This window comes from Porcisia hertigi, chromosome 36 (assembly GCF_017918235.1).
Source record: "Porcisia hertigi strain C119 chromosome 36, whole genome shotgun sequence".
Taxonomy (NCBI): Eukaryota; Euglenozoa; class Kinetoplastea; order Trypanosomatida; family Trypanosomatidae; genus Porcisia; species Porcisia hertigi.
In genome coordinates this window covers 3,424,207-3,448,269 of record NC_090595.1, presented here as the reverse complement: position 1 = coordinate 3,448,269, position 24,063 = coordinate 3,424,207, and the positions used below count along the sequence as shown (strand labels likewise).

General features: G+C 52.8%; 7 protein-coding genes across 7 annotated transcripts; all 7 read left to right on the top strand.

Moving 5' to 3' along the window:
- Window positions 1-142: 142 nt before the first annotated feature.
- On the top strand, window positions 143-2,014 carry JKF63_00879 (uncharacterized protein; the record flags this gene model as incomplete). The annotated part of the gene is made up of 1 exon (XM_067896928.1): window positions 143-2,014. The coding sequence occupies one exon, from the start codon at window positions 143-145 to the stop codon at window positions 2,012-2,014; it is 1,872 nt and encodes a 623-aa protein (XP_067753085.1).
- Window positions 2,015-3,634: 1,620 nt separating this feature from the next.
- JKF63_00878 (uncharacterized protein) lies at window positions 3,635-5,518 on the top strand (the record flags this gene model as incomplete). Its single annotated transcript, XM_067896927.1, has 1 exon — window positions 3,635-5,518. One exon carries the CDS (start codon window positions 3,635-3,637, stop codon window positions 5,516-5,518), a length of 1,884 nt encoding a protein of 627 aa, XP_067753084.1.
- Window positions 5,519-8,101: 2,583 nt separating this feature from the next.
- On the top strand, window positions 8,102-9,034 carry JKF63_00877 (uncharacterized protein; the record flags this gene model as incomplete). Its single annotated transcript, XM_067896926.1, has 1 exon — window positions 8,102-9,034. One exon carries the CDS (start codon window positions 8,102-8,104, stop codon window positions 9,032-9,034), a length of 933 nt encoding a protein of 310 aa, XP_067753083.1.
- A 3,084-nt stretch (window positions 9,035-12,118) lies between these two features.
- JKF63_00876 (uncharacterized protein) lies at window positions 12,119-13,288 on the top strand (the record flags this gene model as incomplete). The annotated part of the gene is made up of 1 exon (XM_067896925.1): window positions 12,119-13,288. The coding sequence occupies one exon, from the start codon at window positions 12,119-12,121 to the stop codon at window positions 13,286-13,288; it is 1,170 nt and encodes a 389-aa protein (XP_067753082.1).
- Window positions 13,289-14,908: 1,620 nt separating this feature from the next.
- On the top strand, window positions 14,909-16,789 carry JKF63_00875 (uncharacterized protein; the record flags this gene model as incomplete). The annotated part of the gene is made up of 1 exon (XM_067896924.1): window positions 14,909-16,789. One exon carries the CDS (start codon window positions 14,909-14,911, stop codon window positions 16,787-16,789), a length of 1,881 nt encoding a protein of 626 aa, XP_067753081.1.
- Window positions 16,790-17,898: 1,109 nt separating this feature from the next.
- JKF63_00874 (uncharacterized protein) lies at window positions 17,899-18,780 on the top strand (the record flags this gene model as incomplete). Its single annotated transcript, XM_067896923.1, has 1 exon — window positions 17,899-18,780. The coding sequence occupies one exon, from the start codon at window positions 17,899-17,901 to the stop codon at window positions 18,778-18,780; it is 882 nt and encodes a 293-aa protein (XP_067753080.1).
- A 1,272-nt stretch (window positions 18,781-20,052) lies between these two features.
- On the top strand, window positions 20,053-20,595 carry JKF63_00873 (uncharacterized protein; the record flags this gene model as incomplete). Its single annotated transcript, XM_067896922.1, has 1 exon — window positions 20,053-20,595. One exon carries the CDS (start codon window positions 20,053-20,055, stop codon window positions 20,593-20,595), a length of 543 nt encoding a protein of 180 aa, XP_067753079.1.
- Window positions 20,596-24,063: the final 3,468 nt, after the last annotated feature.

Here is a 24,063-nt window from a genome sequence, read left to right as displayed (position 1 = left end):
ATATGGGCTTCCGCCGATATGGACTCATACAACAGAGAGTAACTATGAGAAAAGACCATCACATTGCACACGTAGGCATAGCCCATTATTTCAGTCTATTCATATAGAAACTGTAGCGCCTCTCCGAACTTCCAGGGAGCCGATGCCCACAACTTCACGAGCGGTGTCCAGAGACGGAGACCGCGGTAGCATCTCTAGAGGCAGCAGTGAAGAAGAAGAAGGGGGCAGCGCAGTATCTGTGTCCGCCTCAGAAAGGACGCACACGGCCACCACCGCTTCTACTTCTTTCTCTTCCGCTTCCGCCACCGACTCCCCTGCGGCGCAAGAGAACTTGTCGAATGATTCCGGCCCCAGTAACTTCGCTACATCGTCTCTTTCACCCTCGGCATCGGCATCGGCATCCACGTCCGCGGATGGGTCTTGGTGCAGCGATGAATCGGACGAAGAGGCCAGCGATGGGGGTGCAGAGGCAGGGACAGCGCCTCGAAAGCTTCCACGCCTGGAGGAGGTGGGTCAGCGCCTGCAAGACTCCATCCCCGTTAGTGCACCCAGCACTTCGACGCAGGCGGTAAAAGGTGGTACATCGATTTTTCCAGCGCCGCCATTGGCACCTATACCTGCGCCACGATACGGTCCCATCTTTCCCCGCCCACCCTCCGGTGCGTGGCCTGTGCCGGCGCCGCTTCCGACTCTCAGTGCGTCGGCGAAGGACATCAGTGAAATGGATGTGCGCGCCGGATTACGCCTGGGCGTCTTTCGCGCCCTCACACAGCTCAACAAGGAGCAGGTGATGGACGAGATCGAGTCGGTACGCATGACCAGCCATGTGGAGCGAGTTCTTCTTGAGTCGCCTCACCAGATTGCACAGCTGCCTGGGGTTCCACTGCAAGAGCGCGAATATGCGTGGGCTACGGTTTTCTTCTCGAGCGCCGAGGCTGCTGACCTGTGTGCCGCCCTCTTGTGTCAGCCAGGGAGGCGCTCGAAATGGCCCCGTGTAAGTATTCAGCGATTGCCGATTGTATCGATGCAGACGGAGCCTCATACCACAGAGGAGCAGCAGCGGACAAAGGTGCACCTTTATCAGATGAATGCCGGCGCCACAAGCGGGACAAAGGCGGACAGTGCCGTATTCGTTGATAGCGTCCATGACACCGTCCTCGCGCAAAGCGCGTTTGGCTGGTGCGTTCTGTCGACCGGGGGCCTATTTCCGACGTCAGGGCTGGCGGCGTACCTCCAGCATCGCCGGCTGGGCGACTTTACCCCCATTGATGTCTGCACCAAATTCGATTCTGAGTGTGATAAGGACAAGTGCGACGCTGGTGGTCAATGTAAATGTGTCCACCTGCGCGCATCTGAGCAGTGGCGGCTACTTGTTCCACCGGTGCTTCTTTCGAGGAAGGCGGCCGCGACTGGCAGTGCGTCGACACCGGAAGTCGCCCTGCCCGTGGAGACTTCCTGGCAAAAAGAACGGCACAAGGATACGCTTATTGTCATGCCACTGCCTCCTGAAATCGACGAGGACGCCTTTGTATACATGTTCCGGTGGTGCGACGGGTTTCGCCGCGCGCAGACGGTGCGCACCGTGGAAGCCCTGAGGTACGGCGTGGTGCAATTTGCGGAGGCAGCAAACGCGCGACTGGCGCGACAGCAGGCCACCTCTCATTCGAACTTGTCTGTGCGCTTCGTGGGAGAGGCAAGGGCGGCGGCCAGCGGCACTCAGGCTCCGCAAGCCTTACCCGCTGCCTCGTCACCAGAGCCGAGTGGCTCTGCGGCGGCGCAGGCGCTCAATGAGCTCCCCACTACTGCCCCGACTGAAGTTAGAGATATGGCTGCCTCGAGTTCCGCCACCACTGCCGCGACGCACGCGCCGGGACTCCCCTTCCCGCCCCTCCCCAGCGGCTGGGAATATGGCTTGTCGCGCCGCACGACGCAATACTTTTTTTTACAGTCTGGCAAGAAGTCGACCACGTGGAAACATCCCGTGACACACGAACAGTACAAAGCCCAGCGCTAACGGATGTGGGGGCGATTTTGTTTTTTTTTTGAGGGGTGGGGGAGAGCGGGGTTGGTTTTTTTCTCCTGTGCGCCTCAAAAGCAACGGACGTAAGCAAAAAAAAAGGAAAACATCCGGCGCCGGCTCGGGTGAACGAGGAAAAAAAAGAGGGGGGATGAATGAGGGGGTTGGTTACACTACCGCGTCCCTTCTACCTCCCCTCCCTCTATTCATTACGTATCTTTTTTCCCCCTTCACTTGTGGGTCTCTGTGCGTGTGTGTGTGTGTGTGTGTGTGTGTGTGTGTGTGTGTGTGTGTGTGTGTGTAGCGGCAGAGGGATGATCTTCTCACAGTGGAAAAAAGGCAACATAAAAAAGACAAACAGATGCGATGGAAACAGTGCGCGATAACAGTGTAAAGCTGCCGCAACTCTTTATTCAACCGCACGTGATGCTAATTCACCGCCTCGCCTTTCACTGACTTTCAAATATGACTCACGTTTCTACACGGGCTCAATGTGTGTGTATGTGTGTGTGTGTGTATCTGTAGGGAAGCTTGTATGTATTTATGTGGGTACTACTTCTGCCCCCCGTTTACATTTCTTTCCTCTTTAATCGGAGCAGTGTTAGACATACACACACACACGCACACATGCACGGAGCCATTCTTACACCCGTACTTTGATACTACTCCTAGATCGCCAATCGGCAGGCATATTAAGAGCACTTCGTTCACTGGTTTGCGTGCCCGGGTGCTTTGGGCTTTACTGCCTCATTTCTTCTCGCCGGTCTCCGTCTCTGTTGCCTGAAAATCGAGCACCAGAATGGGCACCCAAGCGCTAGTAAGTGGCGCTGACGTCGCTATCGCTCCATACTCTCATCTTTATATTCCGGCTCATCTCCGTGCGACTACCCCCATCCCCCTCCCTCCACTCTCCACCAAAAGAAAAGGAAAAATACAAAAGCAAAAAAGGAAACGCATTGTCTAGCTGTTTCCTCCCCCCTTTGCCTTGGCTGTGCATCCAGCAAAGAACATTTGCGTTTTCGCGTTTGTTTTTAATGTCAGTGTGAGAGATTGGTCTTCGTGAGCTCTGCCCATTTGGTTGCCTTTCATATGTCTTCCCCACCCCCCTTTCCCTCCCCTTCCATTTCTCCTCTCCCTCAACCTACACTCCTCCTCTCTCTTCTCAGTGGTCTGCACCATTTTTTCCCCCTTTCTTCCCCCCCTCCCCGGTGCGTTCCTGGTGACACGGGGTAAGGGCGAACATCTGTGAATTAGGTGGATTTCTCTTTGAGCATCAATTTTTGTTTTCGCCAGGTTTTTTTTCCCCACTCCCACTACCAAGCGCCCTCGTTCTCCCGTGCTTTATATGTTTTCCCGCTTTTGTTTTTCAGCGTCATCTGCATGCCCTCTTCACGATCACTTTTTTCTCGATAAACTGCCGACGTCCAACGGATTAAATTTTCCACTGTTAGACGAAGGGGTGTGTACGGTGGTGGGTGGTGGCTTCCATTCTACTTGGTTTGACAGAGTCATAACCGCCCATTCGGCGAGGACTCCCGTATTGTGTGCGTGCATATTTATTCGAGTAGGCGTAAGCTTCATCTTCAAACCCCACAAGACTATCTCACTGCATATCCAATGTGCAAAGACGAAATACTGCCCGCGCGCAACTGGAGGTTGTATCACCTGCTCGACCTTGTCCGACCGACGACGGCACGGCAGGTGAAATGGAATTTTCGTAAGGTCACGCTACGTCACCATTACTTTCAGGCCTACTTGGTGCTGTACAACCGCAGTCGAAAATACCTTTACGATTCGATTGGCGAAGATGCATATGGATTCATCGCCAGCGGTACGTGGGGGCCGTTTGTCCCCGTTCTCGGGGCTGTCGGCTCTGTGATTCTCTACTCGCTCGTACTCATGATAGAGGTGGTGCTGCTAGGCTGTTTTTTTGTGCTTCTTGCGATGCACGACGCGGCCTACATGTCGCTGAGTTTGGAGATGATCACGCTGCCGCTCATGATCTTCGTTTCGATCATGGTTGCGATCACCGCGATGGCAGTCGTAGTGAACCTTACTTCACTGAGGACGTATAGAGAGGGGATGTCGAATGTGGATCGTCTGTCCCCGGCCGGCAACTTTCTGGCCTCCGTGTGCTACCTCTGCATCACGTTTGTTATGGTCTTCCAGATCCGCGACGACCCTGCATCGGGGATGGGGTTCTACATGCAGTACATGAGTATGCCCATCCTAGGTGACGTGTTATACTATGCGACTTCCCTCATCTGGCGCTGGCCCCGGCGGCTGCGGCTGCAGATGGAGGTCGGCAACACCCCTCCAAGCCCACTTATATACAAGGGCATCTTTGCGATGGGCTTCCTGCACATGCTGTGCGGCGTGGCGCAGTGGGTACTCATTGGCTTAAAACTGGATGGGCGACTGAACCGCTCTTGGTTTACGATATTCGTGCCGTTTTGTGTCCGTACGGGCCTCCGCATCGCCGAGGCGTACCTGCGCAGCTTAATGAAGAGGACCATCGGTGTGCACTCTGCCATGGGCGTCGCGTTCGACACGGTGGGCTCCTTCTTCTCCAATGGCATGCTGCTTTTTTCACTTTACCTGGTCGCTGTGCGCATCGAGCGCGGTCGCCAGGCGATCAGCTTGGCTTGGGCATTGATACCTGTCTTTTCGACGCTTGGGTGGCTCTTGTTTGGCTTAATCGTGACCATGATTCTCCTGCTTCTCCTGTACAGCCGCAGCAGCCGTGCGGAGCGGCTTTTGAACAGCCGGTGGACTCCTCCACAGGACAACAACGCTGCGAAGATATTAGGCGGCACAGACACCTCAGACTCCGCACCAGCGCCCTTCTTGAAGACATCGCAACGCGACTGGTACGATGTAGATGCCGCGGCGACGCCGGCTTCCGCCTTCGCGTCTGCTAGGAACGACAGGAATGAGTACGAGGATTATATCGAAGAAGAAGAGGAACCGGCGTTCCCAGGGGAGTCACTGCGCTTGTCGCAAATGCCCTACGGCAGGTCCGAGAGTGACGTAGATAAGGAAAACTACAGCGACACAACGCCTACCAGTCGCCAAGGCGGCGCTGGGGGCTATGAGGCGGCACGGCACAGGTCGACGAAGCGGCGTGGCCATGACCCTGTGGCAAGTGCCTCCCACAGCGTCTCTGCGCGGGACGTGAGCGGATCGGCCAGCCTTCGCGCCAGTCGCAGATTCCAAGCGCCGCTTGAATCCGACATGACAGGGAGCGGGACGTCGTACGACGACTACACGGAGGCTACAACGCATCTAAACAGGACCTCTTTAGCGTCCCTTACCGAAGACGTGAGGGGTTCGAGTAGCTACACCTACACGGGTGCCAGTATGTATTCGGATGAGGAGACGGAGTACACAGGTGAGAGTGAAAGCGCATCTCACACGCGCAGTAGCTCGTTCGCATCCTCCGGTCCCTATAGTGCCCCCCTTTCCCCTACTCCGACCAGGGGCTCGGAAAACAAGAGCTAAGGGTGAGGACAGGAGGAGGTGTTCTGAGGTTTTTTGTGCCCTTCCTCCCCCTCCTCTCGTGCATATCTACCCCACCATTTCGGTGCCAATCCCCAAATTGTCGGGTGCACTTATATCCGGAAAACTGACTGTTTCTTGTGGGTTTTACATGAAACTAAAAATGTACATTTCTGTGTCTGCCTAGTGGTGTGAGTTCTTCTGCCTCTTCTCCCACTACATTCACGATGATTTCCTCTTTTCTGTCTAGTGCATTCTTTCACTTTTTCACCGGCGTGGTGGGGGGTCTGAGGGCGTGAGAGAGGTGATCCCGTGACAGATTAGCCGTTTTCAGGCTCCGTCGGGTGTATGCGACTGACTGCTGAGTTGTTGCATACACTGTTGCCCTCGCCTTCCAGGTTTTCTTTCTTTGTCTTTCTCATCCCATCTTTTTTTTGGTGATTTGATCATGGCCTCTACGCTTTCCATGACGAGCACGTTTTTTTTGTTTCTGGGGTGGGGGTGGGGGCTTTGATGGAATATTCGCTCCCTTCCCCCCCCCCCCCCGCTTCCCCAAGAATTTTGTATTCCTAATTTGCTGGGAGGGTGTATTTGCGGGGCGAAGGGCATGAAGGAAGGAATAGAGCGAAAACGCACACACACACAAACACACAAAAGGCTAGAGGAGAAAACGAGAATAGCCGTAGCATTCTCTAGACCACAAATGTGTGTATATATTTTGGTGTCTTATCCGCCACTCGCCCTGTTGCTGCTGCTGCCGCCGCTCTGTGCACCTCAGAGCTGACATTCTTTTTTTTTTTTTTGCCGTCTTCCTCCACTTTTATCTTTCTCACTAGACTTTCTTGCCTATACCACCCCTCTATGACCTCGATGTGGGGGCTTTTCCCTTTGTGTGTACGACCTTTGGCTTTGCGTATACCCTCTTCCTTGTTTGAATTTATAGAGGCGTTTGCTTTGCTTTTATTTTCTCCTACTTTTTGCCTACGATCTTGTTGTTGTTGCTGGCTCAGTAGGACCTCGCTTTCTCCCCGTATATATTTTTTTCTCGTCCTCTGTTCCCCTCCCTCTTCCCTCTTCCCTTTTTCTCTTCTCTTCTCCCCCTCCCCCACCCCAACAGAGTTGTTATCGCGGCGCGCTCGTCGTTTCATTTTGGGCTGTTGTGGGGGAGGGGGGGGGGGTCTCGCTGTGTGTATCGTCACGGGGAGGAAGGCAAAAGAAAACCAAAAAAGAGAAGTTGTACCGGCAAAAAAAAAGTGGAGGCCCACATGCACACACCTCGTGAAGTGCCAGTTTAACGTTGTGTTGCTCTTCTTATTGACTCGCACATCTTTCAAGAACTTGGAGCACGTGCGCTTTATCACCGGCTGTGACCCTACAATGCAACTTGCTTTGTTTCCTTTAGTTTCTGTCCTCTCTGCCGCCGCCATGTTCCCCCGAATGATACACGCGGTCTGTGTGTGTAAGTGACGGTGTTTTCTGTTGACAACTGACGGCCAAGTGACTTTATTTGTGTGGTGGTGTGTACGCTCTTTAGGGGCACTCTCTTTTTTTTTTGTAGGTATCCGCGGAGTTGGATTCGGCAGGTGTGAACATCTTTGCTTGTCCATCCGTTTCATCTGTCCTGGCATATATCTGTACCCGCATGGCTTCTGTGTTTTTTTTTTTTTTAGTCTCTGTGCACCACGTCCCGTGTTTATGGGGTCACTCAAGCCTGAGCTTGCTCAGGCTTGCTCTTCTGACGACCCAACGTGAGTGTACGGTTTTTTTTTGTTTCCCCATTTTTTAAAAATTGTCCCTAGAGGTGAGTGTGTCGAAAAAGAAAACGTTGAACATCCAGGTAGATCAATTGTGAATTGTCAGGCAGTGACCCACAGGCTTGTTCTGGAGCGTTCATGGGCTTTCTAGTTGGTCAGTGCACCGCTGCTTCGTTATTGGGAGTGTTCTCGTCGCTTCTGGGGTGACCCTCCATCGACCCCCTTCTTTTTACAAAAAAAAGGGGGAGGGCGTTGGAGCTCGTGACATGAACCAAGGGTGTATGATAGGGTAGGCCTATCTCACCCTGCGTCGCTAGACTCTGGCGTCCCTGTCTTGGCCCGTGTTCGAGAACGCGCCTTGAGTGCACACTGATCCACAGGTTCTACTTGCTCTCTCTTTTTTGTTCTCTGGCGAATCATGACACGTTGTGAACTGCACTACTTGTGTGTGTGTGTGTGTGTGTGTGTGTGTTTGCTTGACACTCCCTGCTCCCTTTTAACCCACATTTTTTGGTGTGCCTCTCTCTTACACCGCCTCACCCACACTCACACTCATAGACGCCTCTAGGGAAATGTCACTCAACCGTTTTCTCTTGTACATCATTTGATGCCTCCCTTCCCCCCCTCCCCCCCTCCCCTACACTCACGGTTACTAGTCGCAGCGTACCGGCAGCATCCCTGCGCAGCTCTTCTATTTATCAGAGGAATCTTTTACCCGGTGTTCTTGCTCGACTTCCTCGGACGCGTCCTTGTCTTCTTTACACACCGACTACGGTTTCGCCTCATCGGCTTTTTCTGCAGCTCCACGGGGCCTTTTTTGCCAGTGGGGACGATGCACCATCCCTCATTGGACCACACTTTGATTGCGCAGCGGGGCGAGATGGATATGGAAACGTGCAACAATCGTGTTTGTGAAAATGAGGTGAGCTCGCGCCCTCGCCTGCGTCTTCCGCTTCACTTCCCCGGCTCTGTGTCTCCGGTGTGCGTCGCCTGCCACCGAGGGGACTGGCGCAATTACGTCGAGAACACGCTCGAGGCTGTGGAGAGCTGCATCGAGATGGGGGCGGACATTGTCGAGGTGGATGTTTGGCGCACGCGTGACGGTGCGCTTATTCTCATGCATGACGAGACCCTGGACCGCACAACGAATGGAAGTGGCAGGGTGTGCGATCACACTCTTGCCGAGGTGCGGGCGTTGCGTCTCAAGGACGGTCTTGGCAACATGACCGAGTTCACGATCCCGACGGTAGAGGAGGTACTCCTACTTGCAAAGGACCGCATTGTTCTCAACCTGGACAAGGCTGACGTCTACTTTGATGAACTCTACCCGCTCCTCGTGAAGACGGGAATGGTGGAGCAGACCATTCTGAAGTCGGAGATCCCTCTTGATGATCTGCGCAAGCGATATTCCGCGGACCTGCTCGAGCGCGTCGTATTTATGCCCATTATAACACTCACAAACGAAACAACGTACGAGACCATTGACCGCGCTTTCGCCGACCACCACGTCCTCTATGAGCTCAACTTTGAAACCGAAAGGTCTGACATTTTGCAATACATTCAAAACCTCGCGAAGAAATCCAAGGCAGCGCTCTGGTTCAACACGATCTGGCCGACCACATGTGGCGGCCATAGCGATGATCACGCATTGCAAGACGCAGACGCCAACTGGGGCTACATGGTGGATCATCTCTGCGCTGGCATCCTGCAGACAGACCGCCCTTCAATGCTACTCGCCTACCTTCACAAGCGTGGTTTCCGGTGAGGCGGGCAACGGCGGCGGTAAGGGTCTCCCGTATACCGGCATCTAACTTCCCATTTCTCTGGGGCTGCGCGATTTTGTTCACAGAACGCGCAAACATCAAAAGGGAAAAAATAGATCGTCAAGGCAGACCTGTGTGTGTGTGCTAGAGTACCCCTAACAGGTAGGTCCTCCCCCTTCCCCTTTTTTTCTTCGCCTCTCTCCGCTTATTCGTGTGCTGTTTATTTTTTTTATGTACACGTTTCCATATCAATGCTTCTTGGATATGTGTGTGTGCGTGTGCCGCGTCGCGTTTTTCGTTTTCTTCGACCACACCTTACCTCCCCATTTTCTCTGTGATATCCTTTGCGTGTGTCCCGTCCGTTTGTCCCTCTCTCCCTTTTTCCTTTCTTTGTCTAGACGTGAAAATGTGATCTTGCGTTCACGTGGTGCTCATGTAAGTGAGCACAAAAGTCCGCCAACACATTTTTTTTCACACACACACACACACACACACACGGAATGAACAGCGGTGAATGCGCAGTAGAAAACGGTGGGGAATACAAGAATCCCCCCCAAAAAAAATCAAAGCTATACTACAAACGTGTGTCGCCCATGAATAATAAAAATCGAGATACCTACTTTGTCTCCCCCCCCTCCCCCCAACCTCCCAAACTCGTACTTTAATTTCACCAGCATTGTTGCGTCTGGGCTACTTGTTTTTGAGTTTTCTTCCTTGCGTCGATCGTAGAACTGTATTTTGGACAACCCCCTCTTTTTTTATTATTCTGCAGGTGTCTCCGCCTTCACCCCTCCCTTTTGCTTTTACCACCAAAAATTAGTGCACAACACACGGAGAGAACTGGAATTCACTGGTTACGTCGCCAAACAACAGCCACAACAAAAAGCGAAAAAAAGACATAACCAGAATAAAAAAAAACATTAAGCCCTGTGAGTATTCTCGATCCCCTTTTCCCCCGGGCTTTGCTCCCTTCGTTTCTCTTTCTGGGCTCTCTGTCTCTCTTCCCCCTCTCGTCGCCCGCGATGCGTAGTCTCCAGTTTGTTTTGCTACCACGCCCGTGTAAATTTTCTATGCTCGTACCTCTTCCTTGATAGTGCAGCAGTGTGCCGCGCACACAGACCCGCATACATGTATGTGTTGAGGAGAGTGTGAAAAAAGCGCGCGTGAGGGGAGGGAAAGAGGGAATCGGGTGTGCGCATTTTCTGTATGCAAATGTATACGAGGTGTAAAGCGAAGCGAACGCCACGAGAGAAAAGGGCGAGCGGCACACAGAAAAAAAAACAATAAGAACGCCTGGCCTTTTTTCTCCCTTCAAGGGAGTGCGAATGCTATCGAGGGGAGAGGGAGACCCCCCTCCTCCTCCCCTCCCCCCCCTCCATAGAAAAGACGCATCGATACATAATGAAGCCGACGTGGAAAAGGAGGAGAGTGATGCACCAGGAGCGCGGAAGGGGAGGGGCACTCTCACGTCTAGACTCTCCGCCCACGCTATCTTCGATTTCTCTTCATGGTCCTTTCCTTGCGTGGAGCTTCATGTATGCGTCCACATCAATCTGTTTCGTCTTCAGAATTTTGATGTGCTCCGCTTTTTTTTTTGTCATGTAGTCTCGGGTGGCGCGCCACCCCCGACTCGCTATTTCACAAGAAGACTCGGGGCACGGAAGGTTTTCCGGACGTTTGTTTTCTGGATGCTTCTCGAGTTTCTTTAATAAGCACGAAGGGTTGGTCCTCCGGTAAACATGAGTGGTCAGTATGCGTGTGTGTGGTGGTGGAGGGGAGGGGGGGGGAGGGATGGGTCCGAGTATTATTTCTATTGTTTGCTTTTTCTCACTGTTGTCTTCCCCTCCCCTCCCCTCCACCGGTACCCCTCCCCTGTTCACCTCCTTTCCCTGCTTTCCACAGATGTTTTGCTGACGTGTGCGAGTACGCCCGTTCCTGTTGCTGATTACCTCTGCGACAGTGTACAGCTTCAAAATTTTCATTATCATTGTGTCTTCCCTCTTCTACTTCAGCGTTTGTTTGCTTTCCTTTCTGGGGCGTTGATATTTTCGTGTGATTCTCTTTTCGTATATGTTTGCTTGTGCGTGCGTGTGTGTGTGTGTGTCTTCATCCCTGTCTTTTCTTTCCCCTTCAATTGTAGTATACCTCGTCCACTTGTCGCGGGAGAAACGGCAGCCTGTGTACGCACATCGCCTCGTGCTTCATCTCCTCCTCTTCCTCCACCGATGGAAAAACATATTTTGCGCGTGTGGTGCTGCGTTCCTGTGCTCCACGTCAGTATCACTATAGGCGTTATGAAATAAAGTTTAAAAAAAGGAAAAAGCCGCTGAGGAAAATAGACCCAACTTGTAAACACATTAAAGGACAGTGCGTACTGGCGCTCCTTTTCTTTTTTTGGAACCGGATACCGCCGCTGCCACCGGCTTCAACACGTACCCGCGGAGTTGGAGAAGACAACCAGGGGCGGCCGTGTTTCATTTCTTCCGGCCGCCGAATCTTTTGTATGAGTGAACGAGATTAGAGGGGATGAGAGCAAACAAACGACGAAAAAATAAACTGCTTTATATTGCACATCACGGCCGAGGGCCTCTCTAAGAGGTCTTGGCTCCCCAAGGTGTTTATCTTCACGCCACAGCCGCGTCTTGTGCGATTAAGTGTTGTTCAGGTGAACCTTTGTTGGTTTCATGTCGATTTGGTGGACTCATTGGCTGCTGCCCCCGCCCAAACCGATCCTCAATAACTTCTGCACTGTCCTCAAACGCCGCGAAGCCTTTCAGGAATGACTATCAGCCTCTTGTCCTTCCTTTCCCTACCCAGCGCTCCCAGACGGAGGTGCATCCGTTACGCTTTCGCACACACACACACACACAGACAGGGCTTGACGGTACCCCATTACACCCAAGGAGGAGTCACAAATAGATAATCGATATAGGAAATACGTCACCATTGCACTGGTCTCTTGTGCACCCATCACTATAGACCGCACCGCACCACAAACACAGGCACAGGCACAGGCAGAAACCTCACTCCTTTTCTTTTGCCTTGTCGGGTTTCGGTTTGAGGGGTGATTAAATGGCCTTGATGCAATGATGTATCCGAGGTGTGGCGATGTTGAGGCAGTTCACTTTTGCTCCTACGCAGGAAAGCACTCCGGGCGAAGTGAGCGGGATTCAGTGAGTTTTATGGAACCGCAAGCGGTGCTACACCAGGATCCGTCTTCCTCATCGAATGCAGTACAGGGAGCGTTGGAGGCCTTCGTGAATAGTCGCGAGGAGGACGCCGTGAGCTTCGTCTCCAGTTTTTTACATCTTACCCCCAATGATAGGGTAAACGCGCTGGCGAAGCTGGAGGCCCACCAGGAACTTCCTCCTCCTGTGAACGCGGAGGCGGGCGATGTGGGCTGGCAGAATCCCCGGCCAGCAGCTTCGTTCACAGAGCTACACCAACGACTGCAACGGCACGAAGCACAGGTTCGGCGGCGTGCACTCGAAGAGGTCCATAGCAGGGATGTAGAGGAGGAGAGAAGTGAACCGCTCTCTTCAATAAAATCCCCAAAACAGATCAGCACTCGACGATGGCCATTGAACGCAAAGTTGCAAGCGACATCGGCCGACGCTAAACCTTGGGTGACCGCCCATGGGGAAGAGGAGGAGTTGGAGATTGTCAAGTTGGGGGATGAAACGCGCACTGGCAATATCGTCGCCTTTGTCGAAGGGTATGCGACAGAGGTGCCCACCAGCTTCGACAACTTTGTTGACACGGCAGCGGCGTCGTGCACCCTTCAAGATGATTCAGACGTCAGTGTGCCGATCCCCTTGTCGCGTGGGTCCCTTCCAACACTCGATGAAATACTCAGTGTGGATGACAATAAGACACAGAAAAAGGCTGAAGTTCCGCTGGAGTCACCCCGTTCCTCGCAGACAGGGGCCCCCAGCGTCACCGAGGCTACGCTCAAGACTCTCGAACAGCACCCTCATAGTCCCAGCGGAAGCACCGCCTCACGTCGGAGTTCCGTTGACAGTTTTGCCTTGCCTGGACTGCTGGAAGATGCGCCAGTCAACTTTCAACTTCACTACGATGTCTTTCCAGACACACCCAACACCGGCTTGTTGGCAGAACTGAAGGAGGTAATTGCGGAAGAAAATAACTGCGTCGAACCTTTCACCCTTGATCCCCTTTTCGACTACGACGCCGACGTCCTTGGCAAGGCCTTCCGTGCCGGAACTGCGTGGCGGCGAGAGCGATGCTCTCGTTGAATGCGCCGCCCGCTTCTGCGTTTCACCATAGACGCTTAAAGTCGACTTGGGCTCATCACCGCTTCCCCTCCTAGAAAAAAGACCATCAAATATCGAAAACCCGTTCATGAGATACGATATGCCTTGCTACTGCGAACCCCTCCCCCCGCATCTACCGTCTCTCCTAGCTCCTAGTTCTCGTGGATCCGTATCAAGAAACAGCTGTACCAAGGTGGAAAGAAAGAGACGCGAGATGATTTGGTGCAGAGAGCACCAAACGTGCGCTGCTCGTTACTGGAGCTGTGCCTGTGCCGAGGGGTCATAGTGGCAGGGATTTTACCCATCCCTCGTCGGGAAGCTCCTCTATACCTGAAGCTATTGATGGTGCTTCTGTTCCCGTCTCCCTGTTACTTTGTGTCTGTAGACCTCTTTACACATGTAGCCTGTCCCCCCCCCCCCCTCCCTCCCCCCCCTCCCCGCTGTGCTCCAAAGTTTTGTTGGAGAGGGGATACGGGTTTGTAAGGAGGGGTGTGTGGGGATGGTCGGGTTTATACAGCTCGATCTACAGCGCGAAGGCTAAGAACAGTCCGCCCTTTTTTTCACCATATTGTGTCTATGGAGTTTTGCTCTTGTTGCTGTCTCTTTCAAAGCGTCTCAGTTGCTCTTGGGGGGGTGGGGGGGGGGCGGTGGACCTGTTACCAACTGCACAACAGAAGCTGCGGATTGCGCCGTTGGTGCAGGGTTCTGGACGTGGTCTGCTCAGAGTCAAGCCGTGCGTTTTACGCAAGTCGTCTTCGTTGCGTCGAGCACGCGCAGCATTCCCTGCAGGACGGGGCCGCTTATATCACGAGAGGTGAGTTGCACTGTGATGCTCTTGGGTGCGCGAACACATATTGATCTTCCGATTCCTGAATGGCTCGCTAAAGAAAAACATCCTCTTTGATCCACTTCACTGCTCCGTTTCTTTGACGTCTCCACCCTTGTCGCCTTTTTTTGTTTCCCAATCCAACCCCCTCTCCCCCTCCCTCCCACCTTGTACCGTCTTCCCTGTAATGGTGGCTTTCTCATACCTCTAGGAATTTGAGATACGCATCGTGTGCTTCTTCGACGTCCAGAGGCGGGGAAGTCCAACCTTACGAAAACAAAAAAAGCAAACGAGGAGGTGGCCAAGCAAAGAGGAGGAGGTCAGCCACGACTTTCACGCGAAAGGGAGTCCACTTCGGGTGTGTGCTTTTCACACAAAGTGGTTTTTTTTTTTCGATTCTCTCGCTCTGCACCCTTTTTTTTTTCACATCGTCTGTGTAAAATAGTTTTTTGACCAAGCGGAAAAGAATCTTTATTGGTCTCTCAAAAAGAGTTGGTCCGCGGCTGCTTTCATTTTTTTACTCACTGCAGAGTTACATGGGGGTGTTCCCCCCCCCTTTCTCCTCCCCCCTCTCCTGTTCACTGTACATTATATTTCTTCCACATTTCAGGCGGTATTTCACCACCACAGCATCTCACTCTCCCTCTTTTGCTTTGTGTATACATATACATACGTACACACACACATATATACACATATATATATGAACTCCCTCTCCTCTCCCTTCCCCTCTCCTCCCCACCATATTTTATGCTCCGTACCGTCTTGGGAAAATCATGTCTGAAATCGCTGCGCAAGCCTTCAATTCCATCCCGTTTTACAAGGGGTATCTCCCCCACAAGGAAGCGCAGCAAGCGCAGTCCTTTGTCGTACTCGCCCTCACGGTGGATAACTCGGCGCTGTTCTCCGACGATGAATGCTTTGCTACTTGTTCTGTAGGGAGCCTTTCCCTGGGAACCAGGGCCGCCTCTGCAGCACCCGAGGGCTTTGCAACAGGAGAAAACATGGTACCTGGTCCCCACACCCCGTTGTTGCGTCCAGCGACGTCGCCACCGCTCTCACTGCCGGAAAAGTCACTGGCGAGACCCAATTGCTGCCCCTCGGAGGAAAAGACCCATGTGTCGCCGACTGTTATTGGCGGCAGCACGGATTCCTCTGGTTTCCCTACGACCAAGGTGACACCATGTGCACGCAAAAGTGGTGTGGCGTTTTATCTCTTCCACAAGCGCGACGTTCAGCCGCCACCGATTCGGTTCTATGTGTCTCCCACGAAAGTGCATCATTGTTTCCGAGGCTGTGAGAAATCGGACTGCTCATGTGACCGCATCCACTTCAGGCCTGGTGCATGGCGCATGCGTGTGGATACGTTCCCAAGGCTACCACTGACGGTCTCGCGCGCTGGGTACCACGTGCGTTTAGCGCACGACGAAATAGAGCCGACTGCCGGGTATTTTTTTGCACTGGGGTTGAAGGCCGCCAAGGTGCTTTCCGCTTTGGTGCCCACGATGTGTCGCTTCAACAAGACGTGCCGCAACGGCATCGGCTGCTTGTACATTCATGCCACCAACGCGGTGATACCGAGACAGATGCAAGCGTCAGGAGTTAGCCTTCGGGAGTGTGCTCGGGTTGTGATGGACGAAGCCCTCTCGAAGGAAGAGGTTGGCGCCTTCTACGAGTTTCTTGACGGGGAAGGCGTGCGCACCGTGGGTGACATGCAGGTCCTCGGCAACACCGCCTTCAATTTGCTGGCCACCAGAGTACCGCCGAAATGGGCAGAGGCTTTTTTGATACTCTCAGCAGTCCGGGACCTGGACACAAAAACACCACTGCAAAGCGCGCTGCTGGCGTTTCCACGCATTGAGACGCCTGTTGTACTGCCTGGATTCCTGAAAACGGTTGGCGACCTGCGCAACTTGACCGCGTCTGTCTTCTCGCAGCTCCAGGTCTCCCCGTTTGTGATGAATGCGTGCTCTTTGATCCGTGCCCGCTACAGCACAGACGAGGCCTTCACCGTTCTCGACTTGAAAAAGGAGCACCCCAACAGTTTCTTCATGAACGCCACAAGGATGATTCAGAGCTTTTGCCGAACGCATGCGCACTGCAGTTGGCGCAAGAACGATCCAACGCGGCCGGTTGTTACGTCAGTGCTCACCTTTGTGGATGTCAACAAGTGCCATTGTCATTGCAACGGCGATAATCTCAACATCGCGCCTGACGAACGAATCGTTGAGGTGCCCTTGAAGTCTGACGTTGAGGAAATGGGCACACCGAGCGGTTCATGGTGCCAGTGCACGCGACGAGGCGTGATCGCAGTCAACTACGAGCTCAGCACCCCAAGTGGATCACGCTGCTCTGAGCAGAATGCGATGGGCAAGCTTGCTTCGTTGGGTGTACCCACCTGGGGTGTTCGTGAGGTGTTTGTGCATGGAATGTCTCACAACAAAGAGGCGAACCCCCTGTTTCCATGCGGCGTTTGCGAGAATATGCTACAGAAAGTAACAAAAGACGTTCTCTCCCACTACGGCGGCGACGTCACACTTTACATGTTTGATGCCACCATCCCACGCAAAATCGTTTTTTTGACAATCCCCGAAATATCCAACCGCGGCGGCGCCAACTTCAGAAGATTCGTTGCTGAGGATCTACGCGACCCCTGAAAACATGGAAGGCTTCTCCGTGGGGGAGGGGGGGGAGTGTGTCCTTCAGAGGAGACGATGACAATGATGACGCGCAGGCTGTGTCACGCTTGCCACTTTGTGACGGAGAGTGGGTGTGATGCACAACTCGTTCAGCTTTGCCATACCCCGTTTCCACACCGCCTTGCCGTTTGGAGTATTCAGTGGAAACAAATGTTTAGCTGTTAGTGTTTGAATGATTTCTCTATTGTAAGTATTGGGCGTGCTTGCGTCTCCAGTTTATGTGCGTCTGTGCTGCTGCACGTGTACGCCAGCGTTGCGTCTGGCAGCAAGTAACGCATGCACACACACACACACTTACGCACGCACGCATACATCCTCATCAGAACCTTCCTTGAAAGCTGCTCTTGCGCAGTACTCGGGCGCTGCTTCCGGCGCGGCCCGCCTTCTTAGTGAGCCGATCACAGCGCATCATACCCTTCTTTATTGGGTGCACCTTCGGATGCTGTCATTGTTGGAGCCCAACACATCTCGCCCCCTTCACTGCTTCGCACCTCTCCCGGGGGCTATGGACAGCACATTATAACAGAGGATACGTCTCTAACCACCTCCGGGCGCCGCCCCAACAAGCACAAGTCGAGAAAATATATCGAGATGTTTATGTTAATGGGATTATATATATATATGTGTAATATTTACATATATACTTACGTTTCCAAGTCCGGATAGGGCGACTCCCAAAAAGTCTTGAAAGAGAACTCTTCTCAGCTCAGAGACGACGCAGAAGAGGAGGGGAAAGACAGTAGCCCAGGGCGAAAAGAAACCCCTATGTTTTTTTCTCTACATGCGGCACTGGTTGCCACTTTCCTGATCTTCATTTTTTTTGCCGCCTTTCCCCCCTTTTTTTATGTACGGGTGTGTGTATACACATATATATATGCGTATATATCTGCTTGTGTATGTGTGTGTGCGCGGTACACCATCACGCACTCCCCGGCACTCCTGTCCCACATCCACCCCTCTTTCTTTGAGGTGGGGGGGGGTACAAAAAGGGGAAGATACAAAATAAAAGGGAACAGTCATACGCACGACGCACACACTAAGACACATAGATCATCTTCCTCATCACAATGTCTGCCCTATCCGATCGACTCGTAATGCAGCTGCTTCGAATCCGCAACCGCGAACTAGACCTAGAGGTGAAGCAGCAGGAGCTGGACAACAAGCTGATACAGGAAAAGGATCTCCGGCAGGAGCTTTCCGTGGAGCAAGAGAAGTTGACGAAACTGAAGAGTCTGCAGGAGACACTTGAGAAGATGAATGATGAGTCAGATGCAAAGTACAAGGCGCTTCAAGAAGATGACGAGAACCAGAAGAAAAAGCTTTCGGAGGAGCTAAAAAAGCACATTGCCGAGGCAGATGAGTTGTCAAGAGATTTGGCGCAGCGCGAGCAGCGCGCACAGTCGCGCAAAGATCTGCTCTTAAAACAGAAAGAGATCTATGATCAGCATTCAAACACCGGCAGGGAGAAGTTCGATGAACTCGTGGGGAAGCGCGAAGGCGAGATGCAGGCACTTGCTGAGAAGAACAAAGACAACATCCTCCGCGCCCCCGAACTAAAGAAACAGCTAGACGCAGAAACGGAGCAGCTTCGCGCTGCGAAGGCGGGGCAGGAGGAGCTCAAGTCAAAGGTTGACGCTTTCCTGTCCCGCTTCTCTGACATTCAAGGGCAGCTGAGTGAGTCCAAGAAGTTATACGAGTCTGCCTCGCTAGACAAAGACCGTAACACGCGCACCCTCAAGGCGCTGAGTGCCGATCTCGAAATGCTTCGGCGTCGCGCTGCGACAAGTAAGGCCGAGCGAGACAAGGAGCTCGCCAAGGTTTCCGCGCTGGAGGAGAAAGCGGAAACGATGCGGACCCAGATCGCCACTTTTGAGAACATCGCGAGGATGCTGAACGACGCGACGGCGGGAAGCGCCCCAACTGAAATCACGGCGTCGAAAGCTTTATAGGTGGGCTCTTTTGATTCGTGTGGGAGTGTGTGTGTGTGTGTGAAGGGGGGAGGGTATAATAGAGGGAGAGAGAGGAGCAGTGGGTGCGATGCTGGTACCCACTGTTCACCGTCAGCCGTTGACGTTATCGAGTTTCGCAGGTGATTCTCGCGTAACCGCTCCGGTGGTGTTTTACTGTTTCGACAGCAGAACCGGCGCCTTTTTTTTTCCGTGCAGCCCTTTTTTTTTCCTTTCCACTGGACACTCCGACATTCTGTACAGTTGCGCCACCAAGCTGGTTATTTTGTGATGCGGAGGTGCATTGGTTTTTTTTTGTTTCCACCATGCGGTGATCCCCACGTGATGATCGTCGCATGAGACTCCGCACAGCGACACACATGTAAAAGCAACAGGCACTACTTACTACATGGGTGCGTGTGTGCGCATACACGTACGCAGGCCAAGAGGAAAATCTTCAAACCATGTTGGGGAAAGGGGTGTCCTTACCATACCTCCTTCCCCATTGTACATGCAGTGGGTTGTGCTGGCTGAGTTCAAATGACGCCATACAGCTATTCTCACCTCTGAACCCAAAAAGAAACGCTGAGGTATATATATATATATATTTCTATATCGCAGCGTTACTGGACGGGAACACTTTTCTACCTTTTCGGCTCTGAATTTTTTGCTGGGCTCGATTTGTCATTCAGAGGTTGTCCGTCACACACACACACACACACACACACAACTCTCCACATGCAGGGGGGTATCGGCTGTTCGACGGTTTTTCGTTCCCCCTCCTCGCCCCTGTTTCCTTTGACTTCACTTTTCCCTGCATCCCCGTCTTTATTTGGTCTTCTAAATGAAACATCTCTTTGTTTTCTTTCGGTTTTATTATTATTATTTATGACTATCTCCGTCATTTGTGTGTTTTCGTCCACCCTGCATACCACCGCGCATACATTGCACAGTCTTTGCCACACGCTTCTCTACCTCAGTGCAGCACGCAAAACGGAACGAGAGAGGCAGTGTCTCCGCCTGTTTCAGCATCATCCCTCAGCTTCGTGTGATCTATAGATACTTCCCCCCCTCCCCATTGCCACGCTACCCACCTTACACCCCCGTGGTCTCTCTTCTGCATCCACTTCTGTCAGCACCCACCGATACGCGACTTCATAGATTTTACTATTCCGGTCTCGCTTTGTTTGTGACCCCCTGGAAGGCACTATACACCCTCTCTTCACTCTTTTCTTTTTTCGTTTAGAACTTCTACCGACATTACCCCACCAAACCATGTTTCGTGCGGCTCGCATTCTCCGCGGCGTTAGCCCGTTCTCTATCTTCCTGATGGATCAGAAGAATAACCCTGCGCTCCAGGGTGTGTCCATCGCGAAGCGCGGAAAGCTGCTCTCCAAGATGTACAATGGGCTTTCGCGGCAGCAGCGCCGTGACTTGCAGAAGAGGGCGGAGGTGTACCCGAGTCTGCGCAAGACGAAGCGCGCTAAGCCACCACGCAAGACAGAGTTCGCAGAGTTTGTGCGTCAGAACTACAAGGTGGTGAAGGGTCTCAACTACCGCAAACGCTTCGCTGCCTTGTCTCAGCTATACGAGCTTCATAAGCCGCTCGATTTGCAGGTGGCCAAGGCCCTGGAGGAGGGCAATGTCAAGAATGTGGCCTCCGCAAAAAAAGCAGTGAAAAGGGCTGCTGCCAAGCCGAAGGCCAAGGCCAAGGCCAAGCCCGCTGCCAAATCCAAGACCGTTTCCAAGGTAAAGGCCGCCACCAAGCCCAAGATGAAGAAGAAGATCACTCGAAAGAGTGGTGCAGGCAAAAAGTGAATTCGCCTTTGACATTCTTTTTTCCGCCGCATGTCCTATAAAAAGAAAATGTATTTCACAACATGAGTACGACGTACGAACTCATCCACACACACACACACACTCACACATCTTACGTGGCCTTGCATTCGGACTCTTGTCTTGGCTGCTCGCTTCTTCCGTTGCCGTATACCTCCAATCGAGGGTGCGTTTCCGACTTTTCTTTCCGTTTTTCAAGGTTGGGGTGGCGGAGGAAGGGGGGGGAAGGAGGAGGAGGAGGAGGAGGAGGGGGGGGGGGGCGAATCGTACTCCACGAGAGAACGTGTAGTGCTTTCTCCCATACCCGTGCATGTGCGTGTGAGTCCGCTTGCTTTGGCTCTTGGAGTCTGAGGCGTGCTGTTCGGCGATGTTGACTTCTTTTTCCTGTACCACTGTTTTTCTTATATGAGTCTGCCTTTTTTTTTAGGCGGGTGAGAGGGCTGGGGTACGCTGCTCACTGGGAGTCTGATGTATCGTGTTTACGTAGCTACGCGAGCTCTCCTCCGTATCGTCTGAACCCTGCCTTGTGGCATTGCCCATGTCTGATGAGGCTCAGGTGGAGGCTCGCTGTGTGTTGTTGCCTTTTTCTCCCTCCACAGGCATACGCACACACGCACGCACTTTTTTTGCTTTGTTTCCCCAGGTGCGTCGGGGTGGGTGGGGGAGGGGGGAGGGGGGGAAGGCGCTCCCCCTCCTCCCCCCTCCCCATGCCAAATGGAGTTCGTTTAGTGTAGCCTGCTCTCACTCTTTATGCCCCCTTTTCTTTACCGCCTGGCAGCTCGTCTCTCTTCTTTTTTTTACCAGGATTTGTTTTTTACCTTCGACTCGTTTAGCTCGCGTGTATTTGAACGTTATTGACCACTGCACTCCATATGAGCGCGCCACTGCCACTGCCACTGCCCCAATACACGCTTGTTCTCTCTCTCATCTGGTGCCCTCCCAGCGACTGTGAGCGGTGGTATTATACAAGTGCTGTTGAACACAGCGTAGTGGGATGTGTGTGTGTGTGTGTGTGTGTGGGAGGGGGGGCTCATATGGTCATGGTTGGTCTACCGATAGAAAGGAACAGCCGGGAAGATGAAAGGTGAACTCAATTGTGATGTGCATCACTAGTATGTAAAAATACATATATATATATATATATACATATATATATATATATATATATTTGTACAGACATATATACACTTGATCCGGAGAAGAGACCACAGGTGTTGAATCAGGAAAACACTAATGGAAGAGTCAAATTAGTGGAGAGACAAAAAATCCGTAGATGCGAAGAAGAGAAGTGAAGAAGTGAGTCCGACCATCCGCGGAGCACATGAATGCACTATTGCCGGGGTAGAGGGCTGGGGGCGGCATTTGACCACAAGCGCCTTTCTGTGATACTCTGGCCGGTGTTGCTGCTCCCGACGTGACCCTGTAGGGATACCCCCTCCCCCAATCACCACCGCCACGCGGTCGTGTACCGCCGGCCTCTCTCGAGCGCACAGCTTTCCCAGGAATGAATTCTTTCCGAATGAGTGGGTTCGAGTGTCTATCGGAACTCTTGCCCCCCCCCTCCCCCTTTCAACTGACTGTGGTCTTCATTCCCATTAGAATGTCCCTTTTTTTTCCTGCGCACTATTTTTGACGTGTGTGCGTGCGTCTACGAGACGGTGTCTTTACCCTGTTTTGCTTTTCTTTTTGATCGCAGCGCGCTGCGCGGACCCCTGCAGTCCGTTTGCCTCAGCCCTCATTATCTCTGTCTCGTATCTTTTCCCCCTCTCGCGTCCGTGTCATTGTGGTAAGTGAGCGTCGTTCTCCGTCGCCTTCTTTCAGATATAGATTTTCTTTTTGTTCTACAAGTTCCCTTGTTTGTGCGCATGGGCGCGCGTACGAACGGGCCCATGTGCGGCACTTCCAATGTTTTAGATCGAGGTATATGTGTTTTTGTGCCTCCTGTGTACTCCACCGACTTTTTTTTTTGCGCGCGTGTGTGTGCGCGCGCGCGCCCCTCTCCTCGTTCAGAGAGTGCGAGGGCGTCTCCGTTCAACTTACAAAGTGAAGCAAGGCAAACAAACAAAAAAAGAACTGGCGAGCGGAGTGTGTGCGTGTGTGTGTTGGGCTGCGATGCTTCACCGAAAAGTGACTAACTCGTCTTGAAGCGCGCTCGCCCTCACACCCCCTGTATCGTCCGTTTGTGATGGGGTTCCTTTAAGTTAGCTCATCGGCGTGTGTGCTTCGCGCCAGAGGCGTGGGTCCTTCAATGAAGCAGCTCTCTCGCTATTTGTTGAATGAAGATACTCTTCAGGTTCACGAGACCGTCAGGGTTGACGACACCAGTATGGTCCCTTTGATATCCTACCTCCTGCCGAGGCACCAACTCTGGGCTCGCGCGTCCACTTGCCTCTACTTTGCTGCCCCCCCTCCCCCCCCCTTTGCCTTCACGGGCCTGCCTTCCCCTTATCCCTTCTTTTTTTTGTCCTGGACGCGCACGCGCCGCCTTCCAAGCCCCCCCCCCCCCCCCCAAAAAAAAAAGTGGGGAGTTTCCCCTCTCACTCTCACACAAAATTCGTAGGTCCTCGTTACCCCGAGTGGGTGCAAACAAGGGATGATCCACCTCGAATAAGGCACACAAAAACTTCCAACGCGTCCCCGCCTACACCCACGCCCAGGAAGCAGCACTGTGACGGGAGGGGGAGAAACAACCCCCCAAAAAGCAGCGACGTTTTTTAGTCACTGGGTGCACCAGCGGAAGACCGAGCAGGAGGAAACGACAAAACACAAATTGAATGGCATGCGAAACTGGAGACGCAGTATGTCTAAGTCATCCCTTCACGGCAAGCCCTGGGTGCGCTCAAAAGCCTGTGCTTGTGTCAACTATATAAGACTTCTTTGGGCTTGTTAGGCTGCCTGTGTTTTCGTTTCCGTGGCTTGGAAACTCGCTTGGCTCCCCGCGAATTGTGCCGTCGATCCCCACCCTCTCTGCTTTCGCCACAGCGTGGTGCGCGTGTTCCACACATCAACACAGGAGTGTGTGTGTATGTATACATATGTACACTTATCCTACTGCTGCGCCGGCGGTGTGACCAAAGCAACCTCCATCCTCGCTGGGAGGAAAGGAGAAACGGTGTCGAACACATATCGACAACGAGTAACGGACAGTGGGAAGACGTTGGCTACGATTGAGCTCGACATCCAAGCCAGCGCGTTTATTGTGTGGGTCTTCAAAAAGTGGATTGCGTATCTCCCGCGGGCATGCGGACACGTCACCCTGAGTACACTTACACTGTAGTATGTACATTCATGTATGAAGGGCACCGTGTCCTCTGATCCATATATGATGACATCGCTTTAGTGGTCACTACCTACGACGGAGCCCCTTTTATTAGTCGAGTTGGTCCGCGCACAGGAAGCCAACCACAGACTCTTCCGGGATGAAGTAGGATTTCCCAGCGTTGTACACTA